At 45.0% G+C, this 21773-nt stretch overlaps 1 protein-coding gene across 1 annotated transcript in view; it reads right to left on the bottom strand.

Moving 5' to 3' along the window:
• The window catches only part of COL4A6 (collagen type IV alpha 6 chain), a 446909-nt gene that overhangs the window by 55686 nt on the left and 369450 nt on the right, over positions 1-21773 (bottom strand). The window contains 7 exon segments of the mRNA XM_030209832.1: positions 2703-2846; positions 4592-4762; positions 8450-8458; positions 13608-13769; positions 17104-17325; positions 20055-20162; positions 20445-20516. Of these exon segments, the coding sequence (XP_030065692.1) occupies positions 2703-2846; positions 4592-4762; positions 8450-8458; positions 13608-13769; positions 17104-17325; positions 20055-20162; positions 20445-20516 (888 nt within the window).

The following is a 21773-nucleotide window of genomic DNA, read 5'->3' as shown; positions in this document are numbered from 1 at the left end:
TGTGAAAAACATGCAAAAATCCAGTAGTGAACGTGGCCCTTTTTCAAACCAGAATAATATCCGACTTTTTGTTTCAAAAATGGCCATTTACTAGACATTTTTATGCTCAGTGTGTCTATATTTTAGGACCATTAAAAAAAAAAAAGTCCAAGGGAAAAACGCACAAAAACAAGCCATTGGGACATTCTTAGTAGACTGGCCAGACAGACACCCCAGCAGGGCAGTGGGGCACCTAAGGGACACTGCAGTGGACTTTACATAAAAGGTCCCAGGTTCACATCTCACTGCTACCCCCTTATATTTTATGGTGAGCCCTCCAAAATCCACTAAAAACCTACTGTATCTAACTGTACATCAGTACAATAGCCCTTCTACCTGCAGGTGTCACCTCTATGTAGGTACAGTAGGTTTTTGGTGGGTTTTGTAAGGCTCAAACTTTCCACCACAAGTGTACCAGTTAGAGTGGGATATGGACGTAGTAACATAGTAGATGACGGCAGATAAAGACCTGCATGGTCCATCCAGTCTGCCCAAGACAAACTCATATGTGTATACCTTACCTTGAATTTGTACCTGTCCTTTTCAGGGCACAGACCATATAAGTCTGCCCAGCAGTATTTCCCGCCTCCCAACCACCAGTCCCGCCTCCCATCACCGGCTCTGGTACAGACCGTATAAGTCTGCCCTCTCCTATCCTCGCCTCCCAACCACCACCCCCTCTTCCCCCCAACTGCTCCGCCACCCAATTTCAGCTAAGCTTCTGAGGATCCATTCCTTCTGCACAGGATTCCTCTATGCATATCCCACGCATGTTTGAACTCCGTTACTGTTTTCATGTCCACCACCTCCCGCGGGAGGGCATTCCAAGCGTCCACCACCCTCTCCGTGAAGAAATACTTCCTGACATCTTTCCTGAGTCTGCCCCCCTTCAACCTGTGTCCCCTTCTGTACAGTCTACTGCACTGACCACTAGGCTACTCCAGGGACCTGCTTGCTGCTCTAAGAAGAATGGCCGTTATATCTGCAGCTGTCATAGAACCCAGTATGTACTGTCACTTTCACCTCTTAGGGGGGTGGGAGGGGGGTCAGTGACCATTGGGGGAGTAAGGGGATTTACACCTTAATCCCTCCAGTGGTCATTTATTTGTAGCATTTGTATCCCACATTTCCCCACCTCAATGGGCTTACATTGTTCCGTGATGGTGATCGCCAATTCCGGAATGAGAAATACATAGTTATATTGCAGGTGACAGAGTGGATTAGGCATTCAAGTAAGGAGAAATCATTTTCATAGTAAGAACAAAAAGGCATTAAATTAAAGTTCGATCGTAATAGAATAACTTAAGCAGTCCAGAATAGAGAGTTCCGTTTTGTACAGTTCTGGTATGAGTTTTATTGTCTGGTGTTTAGGATGGATCATTGTGGTATGCCTTATTGAACAGGTTGGTTTTTAGTAGTTTTCGGAAATTAGTTATGTCGTGTATTTAGGGTTCCTTTTAGCCACTTAGGGGTCCTTTTACAAAGCTGCACTAGGTTTTTTAGCTCACAGTAAAAATCAGCTGGTGGTAAATGCTGAGACACCCATCCTATATAATAATTCTCACCTCCAGACTTGCTGCCTGGGACCGTGGCTCATTCTGAGTTGGTCTGCTAGGCTCCGTAGATCAGGCTGACATCACCGTAGCCATTATGATGTCAACTTCAGAACCCGGGGAAAAACAAACATGCCTCACAGCTGATCCATGTCCAGAGGAGGGTCGCTGGACATGGGTGGCTAGAGGGGGGGCAGGGGAGAGAGGAGGGTTGCTGGACATGGGTGGCTGGAGGGGGGGGCAGAGGAGAGATGAGGGTCGCTGGACATGGGTGGCTGCAGGGGGGGGCAGGGGGTCGCTGGACATGGGTGGCTGGAGGGGAGCATGGGAGAGAGGAGGTTCGCTAGACATGGGTGGCTGCAGTGGGCGCAGGGGGAGAGGAGGGTCACTGGACATGGGTGGCTGCAGGGGAGCCGAGGAAAACCTTGCTAGCGCCCGTTTCATTTGTGTCAGAAATGGGCCTTTTTTACTAGTAGGAATATAATGGGCGTTTTGGCATATACCGCCAGCTGATTTTTACTGAGAGCTAAAAATGCTAGTGCGGCTTTGTAAAAGACCTCCTTAGATGTAATTGAAACAGGTCTAGCCAAAAACATCTTAATTCTGGCCCTAGATGTTTTCATTTTGTTCCATTAATGCGGAAAAACGTCTGTCTTTTGGCTCATGTCCCGGCCAAAACATGCCCCCAATGAGCCCCCTTGAAATCTGGATGAACTGTGGAGCAAAATGTCTAAAATCGGGGTGTTGAACCAACTTGGACGTTTGTGAGAGAAAAAAGTTCTTCTGTCATCGTATGACATTTTTTGGGGATGTTTTTTTCTTTTGAAAATGAGCCCCTCTGTCTTGCTCAAGGACAGGCATGCATGGCTAAACTTAAACCTGCTCCACTTATCCCTTAGGTCCCAGACATGTGACCCTCCAGGGCTATGGTACTGACTCCTTGTTTGAATTAAAAATTTTTATTGGGTTTTTGAAGCTGGTTCCAACCTGGTGGCTTCTCTATTTTCTCCATCACTGCATCCCCACCCTTCTATTCAGATAGTCTAGATTCAACCCAAACTAGTTCCTGAAGCCCTAATGGGGGTCTACTTCATAACCGTGCATGCTCACCTTTTTCTCCAGGATGTCCAGGAAATCCAGGTGTTCCTGCTCTGCCTGGTGAGCCGGGAGTTCCCTTCTGCCTGCTGGCACCTGGAATACCTGGCAGCCCAGGTGTACCAGGGAAGCCTCTCATACCTGGTGAGCCCTTTACACCTAAAAGAAGAAGTTTGGTGATTTATTTTTCTTAGCCCTTTCAGGAAATTCTCCAGTAGGTATATTGCTTTATTAACTATCTTTATAAAGAAATTCACCCAAGACCGTGTACAGCAGGTACAGTTTAGAATCCTATATAATCAAAAGTACCTCCAACGTTCTGAAGCTGACTCCGTGGCAGTGAAGGTTTGAAGGGTTTGTGCTGCCTGTACTGCTGTATGCATCTCCCGCCCTGATGTCAGCGTGCTTCCGGGTTCGTCACAAGCAGCACTGACCAACCACAGGATAGCAGCACGAGGCACAACTTCAATGTCTATAGCCTTCCCTTCCAGTTCGTTCCCTCAGAGTCCTGCCCTCGCGGAAAGAGGAAATGACATCAGAAGGCGGGACTCTGAGGGAACGAAGTCGAAGGGAAGGCTACAGATGGGCAGGGCTTTCAAAGATGCGGCCGCTTCGACGGAGGTAAACAGGGGAGCGAGCAGAATCGCTGGGTGGCTGGAGGGGGAGCAGGGGAGAGAGGGCAATCGCTGGATGGCTGGAGGGGGGGCAGGGGAGAGAGGAGAATCGCTGGGTGGCTGGAGGGGGGGCAGGGGAGAGAGGAGAATCACTGGGTGGCTGGAGGGGGGGCAGGGGAGACAGAAGACTTGCTGGGTGGTTGGAGGGGGGCAGGAGAGATAGAAGAATCGCTGGGTGGCTACAGGGGGGGCAGGGGGACAGAGGAGAATCGCTGGGTGGCTGGGGGGGGCAGGGGACAGAGGAGACACACTCGCACCCAGCAGTCTCACTCTCTCTCTGTCACACACACACACTCGCACATTCACTCTCTCTCTCTCACACACATTCTCTCACATATACACACTCCGAGGAAAACCTTGCTAGTGCCCGTTTCATTTGTGGAACTGGGAGGGGGGACGGACCCTGAAACTCGGAGGGAGGGAGGGAGGGACGGACCCTGAAACTCAGAGGGGGGGGTGAACATGAAACTCGGAGGGGGGGGAACATGAAACTCGGAGGGAGGGAGGGAGGGGACCCTGACACTCAGAGGGAGGGAGGGAGGAGGGAACGTGGAACTGGGAGGGATGGAACGAGGGGGGACGACGACCCTGGAACTGGGAGGGAGGGGAGACCCTGGAACTGGGAGGGAGGGAGGGGGGCCCTGGCACATATTCTCATTCTCACACACACACACTCTCTCACAGACACACTCTCACCCAGTCTCACTCTCTCTTTGTCACACACACACACTCGCACATTCACTCTCTCTCTCTCTCTCTCTCTCACACAGTCACTCTCACACACACTCTCTCAAACATACACACTCCGAGAAAAACCTTGCTAGCGCCCGTTTCATTTGTGTCAGAAACAGGCCTTTTTTACTAGTAAAACTTGTAATTTTGTTAACAGCATAACAACAGTAATATGAACAAATAAAAACATACAATAAATCTTTCACTTAAGAGTAGAACAGCAGAGCACAGGAACTAAATAATCAGTAACATTTTCGCATTTATTAGTTGTCTTACCACCCACAATATAATCTTAACTTTCTATTGAACTAGTGGGTTCCTTTAATATAGTGACTGGGTTCAACAATGGACTCAAGCAAGGAAAACCTGTTAAAAACTGGAAACAATTTAAGCATTCTCGTCTAGATATCAGGTAAATCTTACATATGATCATTAATTTGATTGTTGCGATTTCTATTTTTTTTCCCCACATACAAGTTCAGTGCATTCAACACTTACCTTTTAATGCAGAAAATCCTGGATGTCCATCTTGACCACTAGGTCCAGGAAGCCCTGGAGATCCCAACTGGCCAGGAAATCCAGAAGGCCCGGGAGGACCCGGAAGCCCTTTCTTGCCGGTGGGGCCTGGATGTCCCCTATTACCAAGCAAACCTTTTCCACCAGGAGGCCCTGCAAATAGGAGAGGTAAGAAATGACACTCTACCAAGCTACTGGAATTGCGCCTGGTTTTACTGCACATTGGGTCCCTTTTACTAAGCCGAATAAGGCTCTATGTGCGTCAAAATGGACTTACCGCCCGACTACCGCGTGCCTCTTGCAGTAATTTCATTTTTGGCGAGCATCCGCTACACGCGTCTGAAAATTATTTTTTTATTTTCAGACCCACTTAGTGGACGCACGCAGGTCATTACTGCGCAAATTCTTTACCGCTAGGTCTATGGCTGGTGGTAAGGTCTCAGACCCAAAAAGGAAGCGCACCAATTTTGATTTTGTCGCACGTCCATTTTCGGCAAAAATTTAAAAAAGGCATTGTTTGTAGGAGCGCACCCAAAACCCGCGCCTACACTACCGCAGGCCACTTTTAACCGCGGCTTAGTAAAAGGACCCCCATTGTTTCCTTTGGGGAAAAATAGATACCTCAACTTGCGTCACATGCAACTTTCTATAAAGCATAAAAATTAGAACTGCAAGAGCATTAGTTATTTAATATAGAAGTCCTAGGACAACAATTTACTGCCTCCATCACTAAGAATGCCAGCAAGAGTGAAACCCCTTACGATTTGTTTCCATGACTCAAGGCGTTCAATGTTTTTCATTCTCTGAATAGGAGAAAGGCAGGCCTTATCCTTCCCTGCAAACACCGAAACAAGAGCATGGGATAGGGGACGTCAACAATGTCAAAGGCTAATGCACGTAAATGGAGTCAACAAGATCAGGTCAAGGCTAGGCCTCGCTTCAGTTCTAGTGTTCAAAAATATAAAGAACCTAAACTTAGGCTGCCATTGTGTTTGCATTAAGACTACAGTTTTATTGATCTGACAAAAGAGCTTTCAAATTTAACAGAGGCATAATGTTGTTACAGGACTGTCCAGCATGGTTAGTACAGCTTGAAATCCTTTATAAACTGGCATGTGTGTTTTATAAATGTGGAATAAAGTTTTTGTTGTTATCAAATTTAGAAGTTTCAAAATATGACAAATAGTTGGGAACCCTTGCAAAAATTTTTAAAAAAAAAAGGGGTGGGTACACTGTTCCCTGTAAACTGAGCACAAGTCCTCCAACTGCATTTCTGCCAGGCAGGGGGGGGGGGGGGGGGGGTGGGGGGGGGGGGGGAGTGCAGCTTCAATATTGTATTCTCAATAGCTAGGGACAGGCAGGTTCCCTAGACTCCTAGAAAGCTTTCTTATAGTAACATAGAGGGGCATTTTCGAACAGGGACGACCATCTCTAAGGGCGCCCAACTCTAAGGACGGTGCCGCGAAGGGACGGGGAAACCCGTATTATCGAAACAAGATGGACGTCCATCTTTCGTTTCGATAATATGGTGGGGATGCCCAAATCTTGACATTTAGGTCGACCTTAGAGATGGTCATCCTTGGTTTACGGCAATAATGGAAACCAAAGACGTCTATCTTAAAAATGTCCAAATCCAAGCCCTTTGGTCGTGGGAGGAGCCAGCATTTGTAGTGCACTGGTCCCCCTCACATGCCAGGACACCAACCGGGCCCCCTAGGGGGCACTGCAGTGGACTTCACAAATTGCTCCCAGGTGCATAGCTCCCTTACCTTGGGTGCTGAGAACCCCCCCCCCCCCCCACCAGAAGTACACTGCACCCACTACAACTGCTCCAGGGACCTGTATACTGCTACGATGGACCTGAGTATGGCATTTGAGGCTGGCAAAGTATTTTTAACTTGTTTTTTATGGTGGGAGGGGGTTAGTGACCACTGGGGGAGTAAGCGGAGGTCATCCCCGATTCCCTCCAGTGGTCATCTGGTCAGTTCGGGCACCTTTTTGAGGCTCTCCTAATCACGCCCCAGTCCCGCCTTCGCTACTCTGCCGACACGCCCCCGTGAACTTTGGTCGTCCCCGCAACGGAAAGCAGTCAAGGGTGTAAAAAAAATTCGGCTTTCGATTATGCCGATTTGGACGACTCTGCGAGAAGGACGCCAATCTCCCGATTTGTGTCGAAAGATGGGAGTCCTTCTCTTTCGAAAATAAGCGTGACAGTAACATAGTAGATGACGGCAGAGAAAGACCTGCACGGTCCATCCAGTCTGCCCAACAAGATAAACTCATATGTGCTACTTTATGTGTGTACCTGACTTTGATTTGTGTCTGCCATTTTCAGGGCACAGACCGCAGAAGTCTGCCCAGCACTAGCCCCGCCTCCCAACCACTAGCTCCGCCTCCCACCACTGGCTCTGCCACCCAATCTCCGCTAAGCTTCTGAGGATCCATTCCTTCTGAACAGGATTCCTTTATGTTTATCCCATGCATGTTTGAATTCCGTTACCGTTTTCATCTCCACCACCTCCCACAGGAGGGCATGCCAAGTATCCACCACTCTCTCCGTGAAAAAATACTTCCTGACATTTTTCTTGAGTTTGCCCCCCTTCAACCTCAATTCATGTCCTCTAGTTCTACCGCCTTCCCATCTCCGGAAAAGGTTCATTTGCAGATTAATACCTTTCAAATATTTGAACGTCTGTATCATATCACCCCTGTTTCTCCTTTCCTCCAGGGTATACATGTTCAGATCAGCAAGTCTCTCCTCATACGTCTTGTAACACAAATCCCATACCATTCTCGTAGCTTTTCTTTGCACCGCTTCAATTCTTTTTACATCCTTCGCAAGGTACGGCCTCCAAAACTGAACACAATACTCCAGGTGGGGCCTCCCCAACGACTTATACAGGGGCATCAACACCTCCTTCCTTCTGCTGGTCACACCTTTCTCTATACAGCCTAGCAACCTTCTAGCTATGGCCACCGCCTTGTCACACTGTTTCGTCGCCTTCAGATCCTCAGATACTATCACCCCAAGATCCCTCTCCCCGTCTGTACATATCAAACTCTCACCGCCTAACACATACGTCTCCCGTGGATTTCTACTCCCTAAGTGCATCACTTTGTATTTTTTCGCATTGAATTTTAATTGCCAAACCTTATGTCCTACTACTGAAAATGTAATAGTAAGACAGCAACAGCACCACCACCCCCTTCCCGGCAGGACTTTAGGTGGAGGATTCCGGTTCAGTTTAGAGGGAACAGTGGTGGGGTGGGGCTGCTCAGATTAAACTGAAACCAACAAGTAGCTTTTAGCAAGCCTTTCTTTCGACAAAGGCCATTATTCCATTAATGTGCTCTGTATACATGTTACTTTTATACAGTGTATTTCCCATGTTTCTTATATAAATACTAATTGTGTATGTTTATTCAGTCATGGGGATACCATGACGGAGCAATGTAAGCCACATAGAGCCCGCAAATATGTGGGAATATGCGGGATACAAATGCAATACATAAATAAGCCTCAAAGAACTTCATCATGTGAAAATCTTTGTACAGCACATATGAAATTCGAATTTTGCTTTGTAGTACACTAACCATGCAAACAGGATATTTTAATTTCAAGTATGCATCATGGATTGAAGAAAGTAGGTGCAATTTTTTGTTTGTTTGTTTCTGCTACTGCATTGGTCCGAGTTCACCGTCTAGGCACGTTTACTGCAATGGTCCTTAGATGTTTGGAGAGGTCGATAAGGGGTGCCACTTACAGTTAATGCGGTCCTCATAGCATCAAAAGCTAGGGTGTTAGGCCATAGGCTTTTAAGCTACAGCGCATTCTCTCACCTTGGCAGCCTATGTGAAGAACCCACAACCAAACAGAGCAACATCAGAAATGGAGAGTTGATGGTAAATGGAATAGAAACATGTTGAAGAGAAAAAACACAATGTGTAAAACAGAAAACACATAGGAGAACAAGAAATCGGTGGCTTACATAGACATTAGTCACTCATGGGTACATCTTAACCAGAACCCATAAGCAAACTATGGGTTGAGATGAGAACGTACAACAGATAACAATATGTACACAGAGGAAGAAAGGCAGGTAGCCACCACATCAAAGGTCACAATCAGGGATGATAAAACAGAAGACTTGGCCATGAAGATTAGTACGCTCATGGTTGGACCCATCACAGCTGTAAACAGAAAGCATTTTTTTGAAATCCCATTTTACTGGTCTTTCCAAGGTGCCTTTAAATTTAAAGTTTTCCACAGCAGATCCAACTACAGTATAATAAGCAGCAGGTGTCCTGATATTTAAGAACTATGTTAACGCTCAAGAGTCAAATACATCTTACAGAACATTTAAAGGTGAGGAAAATTGTGCTCGTAAACCCAAGTTCCCTATTTCAAGCAATAGGACAATATAAATTTTCCAGAGTTCAGTTCACACATTTGAAACAAGAGTGAAAACCAAGAAAGCAATTGCTTACTGAGATAAGGACTAAACATTTAAATATTGCTAAGGCTTGTAGCAGGAAAATATCTGAAGCTATAATTTCAACCACAGGCTTCGGGATAGGGAAACTAACATTTAGTCATTTGGAGTGCACTTCTATAAACAGGTGCTCAGATTTAGAAGCCTACCCTCCGATATTCAGCTGGCGGTGGGCAGCGCTTTAGCTGTCTGCCGCCAGTGTTAAACCTGGATATTCATGCCGGGCTGTTTATGGTGACCAGCGTTGAATATCCAGTTGCATTTTTGATTGTGGCAACTTGACCGATTTAAGTCGATATTCAGTGCTAACTCGTTAAGGGCTTAGCAGTTAAAGATAGGCCTGCTATTTATACGGCCTATTTTAACTGCTAAACATAGCTGGTTTGACACTGAGGGGTCCTTTTACTAAGGTGAGCCGAAAAATGGCCTGCGGTAGTGCAGGCGTGTGTTTTGGATGCACGCAGAATCATTTTTCAGTGCACCTGTAAAAATGGCTTTTTTAAAAATTTAGACCGAAAACTGACGTGCGGCAAAATGAAAATTGGTGCGCGGCCATTTTGGGTCTGAGACCTTACCGCCACCCATTGACTTAGCGGTAAGGTCTCACGCGTTAGCTGGGTGATAAAGGTCTATGTGCGTAGAATGCCTTTTACTGCCCAGTAGCGCTGAGTGCCAGAAAATAAAAAGTATTTTCTGGCGCGTGTAGGGAACATGCGTCAAAAATGAAATTACCGCCTGGGCCACGTGGCTTAGTAGAAAGGCCCCTGTATATCCGCGCCTAACTGGCTATATTGCATGATATAGCTGGTTAGTGGCTAGCCACTAACCACAGATATTCAACAGAAGATAACCAACCGGTTATCTCCCATTGAATATCCGTGGGTAGGCATTAAAATGTTATTTAACTGGCCAAGAGCCATTCCTGGCGGGTTAAATAGTTTTGAATATTGGCCAGCTAGAGGCCAACTATTAGGAGGAGCCTATCCTACAAACGAAAGCAGGTGTCAACTTTCCTTAATACAATACTAGCATAACTGGATACATATGTGCATGTACCAACCTAGTACAGCGTTTTTCAACCGGTGTTCTGTGACTAATCCACAGGTGCGCTGCGGGAGTAGAGGGTCATCTGTTAGTAGAGCCAGCTTATTCTGTGCCGGAACGGAGTGTACCTTTGAAAAGCTTTTTTGTCTCTAGTAGTTGGCGGCAGCGATTCATACATCCTGCGCACGTCAATCCTGGAGCCTTCTTTCTGATGTAATTTCCTGTTTCCACATAGGCAAAAGGCTCCAGGGTTGGCATGAGCAAGATGTATAAGAACATAAGAACAGCCATATTGGGTCAGACCACAAGTACCTGGCAGAATCCTAATTAGTAGCAACATTCCATGCTACCAATCTCGGAAAAAGCAGTGGCTTCCCCTATGTCTATCTCAATGTATGAATCACTGGGGGGGGGGGGGGTGTGTGGAGTCAAGAGTGACAAGGGGAGATGCCTGGTCACTGGCTGGAGAGGGACAAGAGGGAGAGATGCTGGACTATTTGTGACGGTGGAGGAGGTAAATGCTGGACTATTTGTGTGTGGGGGGAGGAGACAAAGTAAAATACTGGATCATGTGTGGGGAAGCGAGTGTGGGGGGGAGAAGGTAAAGTGCTGGACCATGAGAGAGGGCAGAGTAGAAGACAAAATGCTAGACCATGTGTGGGGGTGGGGATGGGGTAGAAGACAAAATGCTAGACCATGTGTGGGGGTGGGGATGGGGTAGAAGACAAAATGCTAGACCATGTGTGGGGGTGGGGATGGGGTAGAAGACAAAATGCTAGACCATGTGTGGGGGTGTGCCTTGACAATTTTAGCACTGTGTTAAGTGTGCCTCTTAGGTCCCAATGTACTCAATGCCACACCATCCCCTCTTTGGCGAAAGTGCATTGTTACAGAAACAAGATTTTCTCTCCTTGGTCCACTGTAGGTCCCAACGTGTGGAACAGGCTCCCAAGTGAACTTCGACTTCTCTCAGATACTTCAGATTTTAAGCAGCAACTCAAGCCTGTGCCATTTGCTCAGGCCTTTGAAGAGTCTATTAAGATTTGGTGGCTACTTTTGGTGTCTCCTCTTTGAAGCAGTAGCCATTGCTGTGTATGGGTTTTAACTGTAGATGTTTTTATGTAATCCACCTAGGGTTATAGATGGAAGTCAAACACATAAATAAAATATGCACTTAGGTCATAAAGCATCTGATGTAAATGCTTACGCCTAAATGCGGGAGATACATGTATAGCATTCTATAAGTTATGACTGAGCCCCAGCCAGTCTCCACTCATGGAAATGCCCACGTGTAAAATACATTCTACGGACGATATACACATACTGAAGGATCTACTGCCCAGCTACCGCGTGGCCCGGGCAGTAATTTCATTTTTTACTCGCGTCCACTAAGCGCGTCGGAAATTTTCCGGTGCACGGTGCTAACCGGGCAGTTATCGGCACTGTTCGCACATAAATTATTACCGCCCGATTAACGTGTGAGACTTTACTGCTAGGTCAATGGGTGGCAGTAAGGTCTCAGACCCAAAACAGATGAGCGGCAATTTTTATTTTGACGCACGTCCATTTTGGGCCAAAATAAAAAAAGGGCGTGCTGAAAAATGGACCTGCGTGCGTCCAATACACGCGTCTACACCAGCGCAGGCTATTTTTCGGCGCACCTTAGTAAAAGGACCCCCAACTGTCTTCAAAAATAATTTATTATTACACATGAGGGATGACTCTAATAAAAAGCCCAATGTGCCCACATTTTGCCAAAAGGCTGCATAATGGACACTCTAAGAAACAAATATAGACCAATAACAATAAAATAAAACCCAAATAAAATCATATGTAAAAACAACCCCCCTCCCCCCCACGATATTCAAAGGCATGCAACTGGCCAGGATCGGCACCTGGCTGGTGAAGTGCCACATAGCTGGCTATCCACCAATATTCAGTGGGACATGTATGTGCACACGTACTCATGTACATGTGGAGGGGCATAATCGAACAGGGCGCCCAAGTTTTCCTGGCGTCCATCTTTTGTTTCGATAATACGGTCGGGGACGCCCAAATCTCAACATTTAGGTCGACCTTAGAGATGGTCGTCCCGGGAAAGAGAGGACGCCCATCTCAGAAATGAGCAAATCTAAGCCCTTTGGTCATGGGAGGAGCCAGCATTTGTAGTGCACTGGTCCCCCTGACATGCCAGGACACCAACCAGGCAACCTAGGGGGCACTGCAGTGGACTTCACAAATTGCTCCCAGCTGCATAGCTCCCTTACCATGTGTGCTGAGCCCCCCAAACCCCGTCCAACCCACTCCCCACAACTGTACACCACTACCATAGTCCTAAGGGGTGAAGGGGCACCTACATGTGGGTACAGTGGGTTTCTGGTGGGTTTTGAAGGGCTCACATTTACCACCACAAGTGTAACAGGTAGTGGGGGGGGGGGGGGGGGGGGAATTGGCCTGTGTCCGCCTGCCTGAAGTGCACTGCACCCACTAAAACTGCTCCAGGGACCTGCATACTGCTGTCATGGAGCTGGGTATGACATTTGAGGCTGGCAAAAAAATATTTTTAAGTTTGTTTTTTTTTAGGGTGGGAGGGGGTTGGTGACCACTGGGGGAGTAAGGGGAGGTCATCTGGTCAGTTCAGGCACCTTTTTGAGTCTTGGTCACAAGAAAAAATGGACCAAGTCGGCCAAGTGCTCATCAGGGACGCCCTTCTTTTTTCCATTATCAGCCAAGGACGCCCATCTCTTAAGCACGCCCCAGTCCCGCCTTCGCTACACTGCCGACACACCTCCGTGAACTTTGCTGATCCCCGCGATGGAAAGCAGTCGAGGACGCCCAAAATCGGCTTTTGATTATGCCGATTTGGGCGACCCTGAGAGAAGGACGCCCATCTCCCGATTTGTGTCGGAAGATGGATGCCCTTCTCTTTCGAAAATAAGCCTGGTAGTATTCTAGCTATTTATGTACATGCCAAATAAATGTTAGCATCTTCTTTAGAGATCTACCCCAAGAAGTCCTGCTAAATAAATAAGAACATTTAATTGCAATAAACAGCCAAAACATAATCCACAAAATGCATCCAACTGTAACCAAAAAGTGGATTAAAAAGATTCACATGAAAAAGCATCCCATTTGGAAATCAATTATCTCATTGCAGGAGGAAAAAGACCTCAGAAGTTGGAAAGAGTTTTTACCCACCCAGTTGGTCATGGGTTGGGATAAACGTCTTTAAGCGATGAATCAATCACGGGCAAGAAGGAGGTTTTTTGACCTGTGATTGATTCATTGCTTAAAGACAGTTATCCTAACCTGTGACTCGGTGAGTGGATAAAAACTCTTTCCAGCTTCTGTCTTTTTCCTCCAGCAGTGAGATAATTGATTTCCAGATGGAATTTTTTTTCATATGAATCTTTTAATAAAACATTTACTTTTTCTTTCTACAACAAATACAGACTCCATACCTATTACTCCTGGAAAACCCGGTGGCCCCACAGGGCCTGGTCTTCCCTTGATGCCAAATGGCCCATCAGGTCCCGGGGGCCCCTGCAAGCCATCAATACCAGGTAAACCCGAACTGCCCCGTTCACCTTTTGCACCCAGTAAACCTGGTCTTCCATCAGCCCCTGAAAGAGGAGAAAATGTTTACTTGTTGCATCACCATGGAGGTCATCATAAAAGTATCTAAAAAAATTATTTAATTTTTATTTACTTTAAAAATATTTATAACCCATATTCTAAAAATCTATATGCTTATAGTAAAACATGTAAAAATAAAAACAGTACACCAGTTTAGCGAATTCAAATCAGCTGTTGCGAAAGATAAAATAATTCTCCAGAACAAAATCGAACAAATTGAAAATTTCAACAGACATTTAAATCTACGAATCCTGAACATAATCTCCCGGAACTTTGCCACTAGAGTTGTTTAAAAGATATTTGAATGAAAATTTAAAGATGCCACCTGAAGCATTTCCCCCGATAAATATGATCTTTTGCTTGCCTCAACGTAAGGGAAAGGAAAGGGAAGATGAAGGAATTATAGAAAATAAGAGTCTGGATCTTAATAATTTATCAGCAACAGTGGCGTAGGAAGGGGGGGGGGCGGTGGGGCAGTCCGCCCCGGGTGCACGCGCTGGGGGGGGGGGGGGTGTCGGCTCGCTGGTTCTCTGCTCTTTCTGCCCCGGAACAGGTTACTTCCTGTTCCGGGGCAGAGAAAGCAGGGAAGCAGCAGAGCCGACGCAGCTCCCAGTGACGTGCACTGGGGGCGGATCGGCCCTCCCGCCTGCCCCCCGCTGCAAGGTAGGGTGCGTTTTGGGGGGGGGGGTGCGCTCCAGAGGGGGGGGGGCACCGTGCCCTGCACCCGGGGGGGGGGGGGGTGCGCAGCGGCGACCCGCCCCGGGTGTCAGGCACCCTCGCTATGGCACTGATCAGCAATATTAGAACAATCGCTGGAAAATATAACAGAGAGAGCAACACTCTTAGTATCGTTTATCTTTGAACAAGATTTAAATGCAGTACTGAAATTGTACTTCAGAAATTCACAAACGTTGTTTGCTGGCGCCAAAGTCTGGATTTTTCCTGATGTCACCAAATCCACTCAACAAAGGAGAAAACTTTTTCTAGAAATGAAACAGAAAACTTTGGCACTGGGTGGAACTTTCTTTTTGGCCTATCCTTGTAAATGCATTGTCCGCTTGGGATTAACAAAATATGTTTTCTTCTCCCCAGACCAATTAAACTCTTTTCTAGATTTAAAACAACTGAAGCAAAAAGAATAGAAGACTGGGGGACAGCATTAAGCCTTTCATCAATAAGACTATATGTTATTTAATAATCTTCTATAATATGTACGCGCCCCCTCCCCTATATTAGTGGTCTGAGGAAGCAGTTCTTTCTACATGATGTAATAAGGGAAGTAGTTCCCATATTTCTTTTTTTTTTTTGTCTTGTTTCCATTGCTGTATTTCTTGTGGCAAATTTATTTTGAAACTTGTCATTTTTTTGGGAAAATCATAAATAAATAAAAAAATAAAAACAGTATAAAAATGCAAAAAGAAATAGGGGCCAATAGTCAGCTGTGGGAGGTAGCCGGGCCGCCTCCTGCATCTGTGCTGAGCCCGGATAGTCAATGCTGGGCTGTTTCCAGTGACTGACATTGAATATCCGGTTTAATTTTGGCCACTTTCAACTTAACTGGCCAAGCCAATATTCAGCACTAGCCAGTTAAGTTGAAACCAGCCAAAGATATTTCCTGCTATTTCGGCAGCCTAATTTGGATGCCAGACTTAGCCGGTGATGTGCTGAATCTTAACGGAAAGCCAGTTATATTACAAAATATAACCGGCTATCCACTAAGCACTAACCGGTGATATTCAGTGGAAGATAACTGTCTGTCTCCTGGTTTTAAATATCAGGCGGACAGGATCTTAGAACATATCCAGAGGTACTATTCTCAAAACCCTCAGAAAATGTCTTTGTATCTCAACAGGCCTTATTGATTTCAGATAATGAAAAATGCTTGTGGGAACAAATATGCATTTGAATATGAAGAGGTCGATATTCGGCCAGTGGCACTCAGTGTTTGCTGACCAGTGCCGGTGTTATTCCCGGATATTCAATCCCAGGCCTCTTCTGGGCTTTCTGATTTTGTAGAGTTGGCTAATGCCTATATTTAGTACTTAACCGGCTATGGGCTACCTTATAAAGACAGGACTGACTCTTATGCAGTCCCATTTATGCGGTTAGCCTGGCCGGTTAAGTGCTGAATATTGGCACTTAACTGGTGTATATGCCTTCCTATGCTAGGCCTGTTACTAAGGGCTAGGCCTTCTACTAAGGCCTGTACTTGTGCTCAGTTTGGTTCTCACATGTTAGCCTACTAATTCAGCATCTTGTGTAAAAATTAGTGCTTTCTCATGAGCTGAGAACAGACACTTCACAGATACACATTTGGCTGCAGCTGAGTATGTTCTTCATATAATATGGATATGACCTTGGAAGCTGCTGATACACTGACTTGGGGTGAGAGGACACAAGGGTATTGTTCTATGTAATTTTTTTGCCCTGTGGCTAACTACACGCTGTGCATGCAAAACTGATAGCTAATTAGCCAATGGCCACCGACTGTCCATGTGAACCCACATCAGGAGAGAGTGATATAATACAGGAATATCCACATATGGCACGGGCTAGTTTCTGATTTCTAGTTTGGGAGAAATCACATGATTTATGAAGAACGTAACTTGTAACAGTATATATGTAATTGCTGGGACAGTGTTAGCTGAGCAGACTTTGTTAGCCAGTATTCGCTTTGCTGTATGACAACCTGCTCCTGAGAGAGAGAGAACATTTATTTTGTATCTGACTTAGTGATATACCATAATAAAGATTTTTTGCTGGTGCGCCTACACCTAAGTCTGCTTCTCTCTCTCTCTCTTATTTTACAGCCCACGAGGTTGAGGTGTTTCCCCCCCTCCCAAGGGACAAGGGAGGGAGGGAATAATAAATCACACTGGCCAAGTGCTGACTCCGCCCCCAGAATGCCCCTCAAATAGCTGGTTTTCGGTTTGGTGCTAACCAGTTATTTTCAGCGGCAACTATCTGGTTAAGTGCTGCTGAAAATTAGAGGTTAGCCCTGAACAGGTAATTGAAAATTACCCATGTAATCATAATGAGCGTCTCAAGAAAATGGAATACACATTACTTATTTTACATTTCTATTTTTGGACTCAGTATTTCACAGTTAAGCCTAGATTTACTTAAGGCCCTATTTACTAAGCCATACTGTAGGTGCACTAGCATTCTTAGTGCGTGTGCTAACGCAAGAGACACCCATATGGGTGTCTCTAGCATTAGAGTGCACAAAAACACTAGCACACCTTCGTAAACAGGGCCCTAAGGCTTTTCTCCCATTCAGTGTCTAACAGCTTAGTAAATCAGGCTTAGAGAGGAATCTACCTTTTTGTCCTGGTAAGCCAGGTTCTCCTGGAAGTCCTCTATCTCCTGGGAATCCAGGTTGGCCTGGTTGACCTGGACGTCCAGTCTCAGCACCCAAGACTTCACCTACAGCGCCTTTAAAACCAGGAGATCCAGGTGCCCCATTCTTGCCAGGCGGACCTTCCCTTCCTTTCAGCCCTGGGAATCCTTGAGGGCCCTGATCCCCACGAGATCCCGGCAATCCTTCAAAAATATATTACAAAACTCTAGTTCAGCTCAGCAAAGAAGCAGTAAAACAATGTTTTAACTGATTTTCAGAATAGTATTTTATAAAACGATGGGCCTTAACTGTGGCTGTTCAGTAATCACAAATAAAAAAAAAATCAAAGGGTTAGATCTACTTGAAATGTACATTGCAGGAAACGTCACATGATACCACAACACAATAAACCCACAGTGTTTATACTTATATTTCACAACTTATTCAATAATGTCAAATCATAAATGACTAATAGTCCTTAAATGTAATATATGCTTATATATAGAGGGACTGTCATGGATCACAATGGATTTTCTACGATCCCATTAGGGAAACCCTCTTAAAATCTATAACCATTGCACATAGAAATTTCCAATATTTTCAACAATTTCAAAACAATTTTATATAACTTTTCAAAAAAAATTTTCCTCACAGTATCAATTAACTTGTATAGTTGTACTTACCTGGAGAACAAATAACTTGCCCAGGTTCTGACATGGGCCATGTTTCGCCTAGGGCTGCCTCAGGAAACCCATAGTCAAAAATAAAACAAGCACTCAAACCAATATTCTCAGTTTAATTCATTCAAAGTCTTCAGCACGCTACTCTTCAACAGTTTCAAAACTCATCATATTGAAAATTTCTGACAAGCAGCCTGACAAGCCTATCCCTGTCTCACTTCTCCCAAATCCCATGGCTAATGTCAACCGCTCAGCTGGAAACTGAAAGCAAGAGCAGTTCACTATCATTTTCTGTTTTGCTTCATAAAATTAATTTGCCGAAGTCAAAGAAAGTGTAAAAAAAAATAGAGAAATCAAATAATCTAAAGAGCACAGAGAAAACAAGCAGAACTGTTTGTGTCTCAGTGTCAGAGAAAAGTGAATTTTAAAAACATCTCAGGCTCCATTTTTCCAGTGCCAGAGACGCCATGTGGTCAGAGAAAAATAGCAACTGAGTTCTGAAATCTCTCTGAGCTCTGTCTCTGCCCCCTATCTCTGCTGGTGTGCTTTGTCCCTCTCCTGATACCTTGAGGTCTTCCTGCCAATTCTGTTGTCACTTTACCCCTCTTCAGTGCCTTGGGATTTCCATGCTGTTTCTTTATTAAGGGGTCCTTTAACTAGGGTGTGCTGAAAAATGGCCTGCGGTAGTGTAGGCGCGTTTTTTGGGCGCGCGCAGATACATTTTTCAGCGTGTCTGCAAAAAATGCCTTTTAAAATTTTTGCCGAAAATGGACGTGCGGCAAAATCAAAATTGGTGAGCATCCATTTTGGGTCTGAGACCTTACTGCCAGCCATTGACTTAGCAGTAAGGTCTCACACGTTAACTGTGCGGCTTTTGTGTGGGGAAATCTTGCCTGACCAATTTACTTCAATTCTTTGAAGGAGTAAACAAACATGTGGACAAAGGGGAGCCAGTTGATACTGTGTATCTAGATTTTCAAAAGGCGATTGACAAGGTACCTCATGAAAGGCTACAGAGGAAATTGGAGGGTCATGGGATAGGAGGAAAAGTCCTATTGTGGATTAAAAACTGGTTGAAGGATAGGAAACAGAGAGTGGGGTTAAATGGGCAGTATTCACAATGGAGAAGGGTAGTTAGTGGGGTTCCTCAGGGGTCTGTGCTAGGACCGCTGCTTTTTAATATATTTATAAATGATTTAGAGATGGGAGTAACTAGCGAGGTAATTAAATTTGCTGATGACACAAAGTTATTCAAAGTTGTTAACTTGCGACAGGATTGTGAAAAATTACAGAAGGACCTTATCAGACTGGGAGACTGGGCGGCTAAATGGCAGATGACGTTTAATGTGAGCAAGTGCAAGGTGATGCATGTGGGGAAAAAAGAACCTGAATTATAGCTACGTCATGCAAGGTTCCACGTTAGGAGTTACGGACCAAGAAAGGGATCTGGGTGTCGTCGTCGATAATACACTGAAACCTTCTGCTCAGTGTGCTGCTGCGGCTCGGAAAGCGAATAGAATGTTGGGTATTATTAGGAAAGGTATGGAAAACAGGTGTGAGGATGTTATAATGCTGTTATATCGCTCTGTGGTGCGACCGCACCTTGAGTATTGTGTCCAATTCTGGTCGCCGCATCTCAAGAAAGATATAGTGGAATTGGAAAAGGTGCAGCGAAGGGCGACTAAAATGATAGCGGGGATGGGATGACTTCCCTATGAAGAAAGACTAAGGAGGCTAGGGCTTTTCAGCTTGGAGAAGAGACGGCTGAGGGGAGACATGATAGAGGTATATAAAATAATGAGTGGAGTGGAACAGGTGGATGTGAAGCGTCTGTTCACGCTTTCCAAAAATACTAGGACTAGGGGGCATGTGATGAAACTACAGTGTAGTAAATTTAAAACAAATCGGAGAAAATGTTTCTTCACCCAACGCATAATTAAACTCTGGAATTCATTGCCGGAGAACGTGGTGAAGGCGGTTAGCTTGGCAGAGTTTTAAAAGGGGTAGACGGTTTCCTAAAGGACAAGTCCATAAACCACTACTAAACGGATTTGGGAAAAATCCACAATTCCAGGAATAACATGTATAGAATGTTTGTACGTTTGGGAAGCTTGCCAGGTGCCCTTGGCCTGGATTGGCTGCTGTCGTGGACAGGATGCTGGGCTCGATGGACCCTTGGTCTTTTCCCAGTGTGGCATTGCTTATGTACTTAATCGTCTACGCGCGTACAATAATGATTACTGCCCACTCACCTGGTGATCCTGGTATAGTAATCTCTCCTGGAGTGCCTGGTATACCTTTTGGCCCATCAAATCCAGGTTGGCCTGGCAGGCCTGGGAAGCCAGGGGCACCCTTAATACCTGGGAAACAAAAACCAACATTTGAGTAAGGCAAAATATTGCCTGTGCAAAATGTTAAGAGTAAATAATTCTACTTTTCTGATATTTTATCATACAAGAAATATCACAGGGCAAAAAGAGAACCCCCCCCCCCAACAAACAAAAATAGATGGCCATCACGCTTAGAACCAGATTTATTAAGGATGTTTCTGCACAGGCACAAAATGGGATAATCCCTTTAGTAAATTAAATCTTAGATGATATATAACGGTATGCGTACTGTGAAAATATTAAGCTCCATACCTTTAAATCCTGGTAGACCTGGAGGACCAGGTTGAATATAATCTCCAGGAATTATACAAGGTAAAGTGACGCCTACAAAGAAAGATTGTGTTAAAAAAAAGTGCTGTTATATCTGGTTGACCATTTTATCCCTCCTCCATACACAGAAACTACACACACGTGTGGACATACACTCATGCATCACGCATCACAAGGTGAGGGTAAGTGACATGAGCACAATCTAATGATGTCAGCACCTCTGATGTCCAGGTTAGCAGGCAGATTCTATTTCTAGCCAATAAATCTCAAAGGAAACATGCAATTTTTAAAACAAAAAACCCAATGAGCAAAAAACAAAATAAAACAACAACAACAAAACCAAAATGCATTGCTTTAATGTTAAGGAGACCTATGTCTAGTTCTGTGAAAGATTTTAAAGTAATAATAACAAAAACATTAGGGATGTGTGTTGGCTGGTGCTCATTTGGGTCATTAACACACTGTAAAAAAAATGTAGTGCATCCTTAAATTGACTTAACATGTGCTAACCAATCAATTCACAAACACTAATTCGATTAACACACATTAAAGACAGTTTTATTAAAACAAATGCATGAAGCTAACTGAAAAAAGTATCTGAAAATCTGGGGGGGGAAACAAACAAAAGAGCTGAAAATGAATCAGAAATGAACAGTCTTATGGATAAGTGGGCTAACCCACTTACCTTCGACTCCTCCCTCTCCTTCTCTGCACATATTCAGCTGACTGCTAAAACCTGTCGTTTCTTTCTCTATAATATCACCAAAATTCGCCCTTTCCTTTCTGAGCACACTACCAGAACCCTCATCCACACTCTTATCACCTGTCGCTTAGACTGCTGCAACTTACTTCTCACAGGTCTCCCACTTAGCCATCTCTCTCCTCTTCAATCTGTTCAAAATTCTGCTGCACGACTAATATTCCGCCAGTGTTGTTATGCTCATATTGGCCCTTTCCTCAAGTCACTTCACTGGCTTCCTATCCGTTTCCACATACAGTTCAAACTCCTCTTATTGACCTATAAGTGCATTCACTCTGCAGCTCCTCAGTACCTCTCCACTCTCAACTCTCCCTACATTCCTCCCCAAGAACTCTGTTCACTGGGTAAATCTCTCTTATCTGCACCCTTCTCCTCCACTGCTAACTCCAGACTCCGTTCCTTTTCACCATATGCTGGAATAAACTTCCTGAGCAGGTACGTCAAGCTCCACCTCTGGCCGTCTTCAAATCTAAGCTAAAAGCCCACCTTTTTGATGCTGCTTTTAACTCCTAACCCTTATTCACTTATTCAGAACCCTTATTTTATCATCC

Source organism: Microcaecilia unicolor, chromosome 7, assembly GCF_901765095.1.
Source record: "Microcaecilia unicolor chromosome 7, aMicUni1.1, whole genome shotgun sequence".
NCBI classification, from domain to species: Eukaryota; Metazoa; Chordata; class Amphibia; order Gymnophiona; family Siphonopidae; genus Microcaecilia; species Microcaecilia unicolor.
The sequence above is the reverse complement of the archived record's forward strand: the minus strand, read 5'-3'. Positions and strand labels throughout refer to the sequence as shown.